This window comes from Syngnathus acus, chromosome 8 (genome assembly GCF_901709675.1).
Source record: "Syngnathus acus chromosome 8, fSynAcu1.2, whole genome shotgun sequence".
NCBI lineage: Eukaryota > Metazoa > Chordata > Actinopteri > Syngnathiformes > Syngnathidae > Syngnathus > Syngnathus acus.
The window spans coordinates 2,723,661-2,729,799 of NC_051093.1; the positions used below are offsets into that span (position 1 = coordinate 2,723,661).

The 6,139-nt window shown below is 47.6% G+C and overlaps 1 protein-coding gene across 1 annotated transcript; it reads left to right on the top strand.

Moving 5' to 3' along the window:
* Positions 1-2,006: 2,006 nt before the first annotated feature.
* LOC119125685 (ectonucleotide pyrophosphatase/phosphodiesterase family member 7-like) lies at positions 2,007-4,978 on the top strand. The gene is made up of 6 exons (XM_037256437.1): positions 2,007-2,786; positions 2,856-3,001; positions 3,108-3,737; positions 4,108-4,345; positions 4,609-4,735; positions 4,821-4,978. The coding sequence occupies exons 1-6, from the start codon at positions 2,420-2,422 to the stop codon at positions 4,870-4,872; spliced, it is 1,560 nt and encodes a 519-aa protein (XP_037112332.1). The 5' UTR covers positions 2,007-2,419; the 3' UTR covers positions 4,873-4,978.
* Positions 4,979-6,139: the final 1,161 nt, after the last annotated feature.

Here is a 6,139-nt window from a genome sequence, read left to right on the forward strand (position 1 = left end):
TCTCTTCATTTCACCGCAATTAACAAACTCTGGGAGGGGGAAGGGCGGCGTTTCAGCTGATTGCTTTCACATGAGAATCGAAATGAAAATCCTCGCCGTGCCCGAACGTTAAAGACTGAAGCGCATGAAAGGTTCCAAACCAGTTGACACGCCACAATATTGCTCTCCCTTGTTTAGGATCAAGTTGAGTTCTTCCTTTCCCACCTGGCGCTTCTCAAGATCACCGTCAGGCTGAACACCAGCGCCCCCCGCAGGCGCAAATCCTCCTAGCTTCCTTCTCATCTTCCTCCTCCAAACTCATCACTAGCACCAGATTTTGTGAGAATCAATAGGAGGAGTCAGTTGGAGGCACAAAAAGGCGGGAAGCCAAAGGGGAAAGCAGGTGAGATTCGGGAGGTGGCACAAAGCAGGAGGCGGCGGATGATGTTGACATGGAAAAGAAGAGGAAGATCTCCGAGAGAAGAGGAGGACGAGGAGGAGGAGGAGAGTGAGTCAGCAGCAAGAGGAGGCGGGAGGCTATTATTAGGGCCACGCGCCTGACGCCCTGCTGTTATTAATACCAGTCAACATCCAAGCTGACACGCCGCAGCTTTAAAAACAAACAAAACCAGACAAACTGACTAACAGAACGGGTGGCCGGAATTTCTCCTATTCCTTTTTTTTTAATTAGTCACGTGGAAGGATCATGCCATGACACATGCAGGCATGATGAGAAGAAAGTCTCCAACTTCTCTAATTTCATTCCGAAGGGACAAAAAAGCAGGTGTTTATTAACATTCTTCATAGGAGGCGGGGCTTTCCTTGGACCACCGTTTGCATCAATGGCCGTTTCCCGACCACAAAGCGTAAAAAGAAGAAGCTGGAAAAAGTGCCGTTGTTTGTCATTGTGCCGCTGACGGGAGCTCCGCAGGCGAGCTATTATCTCAAGTGAAGCAGCCCGTGCACGGTGCACTTCACGAGCGCTTTCAACGCTCTTCAAGACAAGCGAAATGTCAGCGCAGAGCCACAAAAAAAAAAGGCAAATGGTAATGAATTGTCAGACGAGGAGAAGATCAGAGAAGCCAAACGAATTTCATATCACACCTATAAAGACCCAACGTTTAATTAACCGTGGCCTGGAAAAAAATAACGCCCGCCGCGCGTCTTTCGTAAGTAAATGAAAGAAATCAATTAGCTGAGCCCCACGGCGCCGACAGAGAAGGGAATATGGACAGACAGGCTAAAAAAGCGATCGAGGGGGAACGCCATGGCCGAAGGGCCCACGCGCTCTGGAAGCCGTCCCCGAGCGGACCTCCTCGACCGAGCTGCTGGCGCCTACTCACGCCCTCAACCTCTGCTGCGCCTCCGCGCTCGCTCGCTCGCGCGCGCTCGCCAACGCCAATGAAGTCGTGTGCACAGCACGCAACACGAAAAGCCGCCATCAATAGTTAGTTTGGACTCATTATTAAAAGGAGGGAGCGCCAAAAAAGCGGGCAACATCATTTTCTAATTTGCTAATGAGCCACAAAAGTTTTGGAACAAATGTTTGATGATGGGCTTGCTGATTCTCTGTTTTTTTTTCCAAATGTTCTCGCAGGCAACCAGCAGGGGGCGCTTGAGGCAAACCCCAGGCGGGTGCTTTCTGCGAGTTCAGATCAAGTTTACTCTGGCCACTCCAGTTGAGCACTTGAAGTTCTCAAGGCGGAGAAGTGAGAGTCAGCAGTCCACCCTCGAGGAAAAAAAAAAAAAAAAAAAAGGGAGTCTTGCTGAGTGCGTGCGTCCGAGGCGAGTTGGTAAGCGAGCGTTCATACGAGCGCGCCGGGATGAATATGAATGAGGCAAATGAAAGCTGATGAATGTTTGCCCTTATCTCCATAAATATTAGACAATTCCCTTGAAGCGCAGCCAAGGACGCGCACAATAAAAGGACACTTTTTCAACAGCTCATAACATCACATCGCCATGAGATGATGGATCATGTCGCGGCCCCTTCACACGCCCCTTTAGGTTTTTTTCCTTTTTTTATTTTTATCTCTCATGCCCGTCGTCCCATCCTGGCAAATGATCTTTTAACAAGAACCCCGGGACAAGGTACACATTAGACTTATTGAAATTAATTCCGATATTAAGTTCTCGCGGCGACTTCCCGCTGGCCTGTCGGGATAGCCAGATGAATCGTGTTTGGCCACTCAAGGTGAATAGTACGGTTTCAAGTCAGGATAGGACTCCACGTGGAGCTGGTTTTGTCATGAAAGCATGAAGGCTTTCAAATTAAGACTTTCAGGATGGAAGTTTCAAAACACTTTCAAAGTGGGGATTTGAGTGAGGTTTCAAAGAAGTCTTAAGTTTCAAAGTATTGTTTAGGGTTTCAAGCTACAAGATAAAAACTGTGCACGTCAGTGGAGATTAACGGCCTTCAACGAGCGGGACTCAAGAGGCCATGAACCTCAGCATAAAAATTGCGATAAAGGCTACTGATAAGATAAAGCCACAAACTTTGTCCGCAAACAGAAGGTCTGACACTTCGCAAAAGTCGTCCCGAGCCGCAACAGCGCAAACTTTCGGAAGCATGCTGGGGACAGCCGCCGTGTGGTTCCTGTGGGGGGCCTCTTGTAGCCTGGGGGCCCCAGCCGGACCCCCCAGGCAGAAGGTCCTGCTGGTGTCCTTCGACGGCTTCCGCTGGGATTACGACCGCGACGTGGACACGCCAAACTTGGACCGCATGGCCCGCGACGGCATCAAGGCCGAATACGTGACACCGCCGTATCTCACCATCACCAGCCCGACGCACTTCACGCTCCTCACCGGTAAACCGCCGCTCAACCAAACATTTAGGCCACCATGAAACCCTAATCCGGGATTTTCCCGGCGGCCAGGTCGCTACATCGAGAACCACGGTGTGATCCACAACATGTGGTTCAACACCAGCAGCACGGAGAAGAAGCCGTACTACCAGACGCAGTTTGTCAACGAGTGGTGGGACAACGGCACGCTGCCCATCTGGATCACGGCGCAGAACCAGGTCCGTTTCATCCGCTAAATTGTTTTGGCAAGACCAGAGCTGGGGCGCAGCTGGAAAGCTTCTGCTGTGGCTTCGGGTGTCCAAACTTGTCTCCGTGCTTTGGCAGGGCCTCAAGTCGGGTTCTCTTCACTTCCCCGGCACAGCGTCCAGCTACCGGGGCCAGACGGCCATGGTGCGCGAGGTCGAACCACTCCTCTACAACTATAAGAACGAGACGGCTTGGCGCCAGAATGCCGACAAGGTGATGGGCTGGTTCCGTGACCAAGATCTGGACTTTGTGTCGCTGTACTTCGGCGAGCCGGACGGCACCGGTCACCGCTACGGCCCGGACTCGCCTCAGCGACGGGACATGGTCCGGCAGGTGGATCGGACCGTGGGCTACATCCGGCAATCGGCGGAGAACCACGGACTAGGCCACGTCTTGAACATCATCATCACCTCCGACCACGGAATGACCACCGTGTACCGGAACGGACTGGTGGAGGAAATCACGCTTTCCAAGATTCCGGGCTTCTCCTTCCGGGACGTGTCCTTCCACCTGGTGGACTTTGGGCCTTCGGGGATGCTGCTGCCTAAGCCGGGTAAGCTGGAGAAGGTGTACCAGGCCCTGAAGGGGGCGCACCCGCACCTCCACGTCTACAAGAAGGAGGAGATGCCCGAACGGCTCCATTTCGCTAACAACGACAGAATCCTCCCCATCATTCTGCTGGCCGATGCGGGTTATGTCATCAATGGGGTGCGTACAAAAATAACACAAACATCTTCCACATGAGCATCAACATCATTTTACGGCCACTCACAGATGTACTTTGCGATACAAGTACATACCGGGCACAGATAGCGAAACAGCTCCGATAAGATGTGATGAGATCAACAAAGCTACGAGGCAAACCTAAAGTCGAGTTTCAACCGTTTATGTTTTCAAACCGTGAGTGCTCAGTCTGCACGTGTTGACTTATCCAGTAGCTCCCTCTGCTGGCAAGGAATGAGCACTACATAAACACTGTCCCTTGGTGCCACCGTTGGTGGAATTTAATAGATGGAGAGCATCTAATTTTGTTGTATCATTTCACACATGGATGTTTACGACGTTTTTGGGCGCTCAGTACTTCCCAGTGCAGTTCAACAAGGGCGAGCACGGCTTCGACAACCACGAGATGGACATGAAGGCTTTCTTCAGGGCGGCGGGGCCGGCATTCCGTAAGGGCCTGAAAGTGGGCCCCTTCGAGACAGTCCACATCTACCCACTCATGTGCCACATTTTGGGCATCCGACCCGAGGTCAACGACGGCCACCTGGATGCCACCAAGGAAATGCTGCTCAACCACACCGGCCCGGACATAGGTCAGAGACCAACCGCCGCCATCGCTACACGCCAGGGTTGCTTTGCATTGCGCTTCGAGGGTTTTAAGCACAAGTTGGGGTTTCAAATGAGTATTTTAAAGGCGAGAGTAACGATTTCAAACAAGGGTTGTGATTTCTAAATAGGGTTTCAAGGTGTGGTTAAAGTTTCAAAGCTATTATATAAAATTTATTGAAACAATAAAACAATTGCAGAACTGTTTATTATTTCATTTTTACTCGTTATCTGGGTTTTTTTTTTTTAGAAGGTGGCAAACGTGTAAACATGGTTGGGAAGGCGTTCACCGGTTTGGCTGCGATGGCTGGATTTCTTCTCATCGTTTTTGTCTCTGTTGTGGCACACAGAATGTTCATTGACAGACGACACAAAAGGTGCGAAGAAAAATATTAAGGTCAATGGTTTGATTTACTTTTAAAAGTCGTAGAAAATGAGTCAATGACTTTTTATTTGTTTCAGATCTGAAGAACTGACCAATCCTGCAGAGATGATTGAACAAACTTCATTTTGAGAAAAAACGTCATTAATTGAGTGTTTTGTTGTATATGTGGGAGTGTATATATGTGCTGAACGAATGAGTAATTTAATAAATTGTGTTAAACGGAACAAGAAACATTTTGTTGCTCCACTCTCACTTGCTCGCTAGGATGGTGGCTGCAGGCTGGCTACTTCAGGTCGCCCGCCTCTCGAGCCATCTGCTAGCAGCAAGCTAAAGTAATAGCGTGGTGCTTCCGGTAGACATTTTCAAAATAAATGAGAATGTCAATTATTTGAAATTTGGGGTTTCAAGCAAGTGTCAGGAATTTCAAGCCAAACAGTTTCCAGAAAAGGTAAGGTTTGAAAGCTGGGTTTCAAATGAGGTCCAGGTTTTCGAGGTTAAGGTTAGGGTTTCAACAAAATAGGTTTGGTTTAAAAGTATGATTTAAAGCAAGGTTTAGGAATTCAAAGTAGGGTTTAATGAGATTGGTGGGGTTTTAAGAGTTAGGGTTCCAAAATGCTTTTAAATGTGTATAAATTTTAACTGAAGTGCAAAAAAGAAACTTAATTGATGACAAAAAAAATTTGTGAACGGTGTTTATATTGTGCAATTATATAATATGTACAGTTTGTAATAACTAATAAGTAAAATGTGACATAATATACAGGACTGTCTCTGAAAATTAGAATATTGTGATAAAGTTCTTCATTTTCTGTAATGCAATTAAAAAAACAAAAATGGCATACATTCTGGATTCATTACAAATCAACTAAAATATTAAAAGCCTTTTATTATTTTAATATTGCTGATTATTGCATACAGCTTAAGAAAACTCAAATATCTTATCTCAAAATATTAGAATATCATGAAAAAGTATACTAGTAGGGTATTCAACTAATCACTTGAATCGTCGAATTAACTCCTGCAAGGGTTTCCTCGGCCTTGAAAAACACTCAGCTTGGTTCAGTAAACTAAATCACAAGCATGGAGAAGACTGCTGATCTGACTGCTGTCCAGAGGACCATCATTGACACCCTCCATTAGGAGGGTAAGACACAAAAAGAAATTTCTCAAAGAGCAAGGTGTTCAGAGTGCAGTTTCAAAGCACATCCACAAAAAGTCTGTTGGAAGGGGGAAATGTGGCAGGAAGCGTTGCACAACCAAGAGAGATGACCGCACCCTTAATAGCATTGTGAAGAAGAGTCGCTTCCAGAATTTGGGGGATCTTTAAAGACAGTGGACTGAAGCTGGAGTCCAGGTATCAAAAGCTACTGTTCACAGACGTGTCCGGGAAATGGGC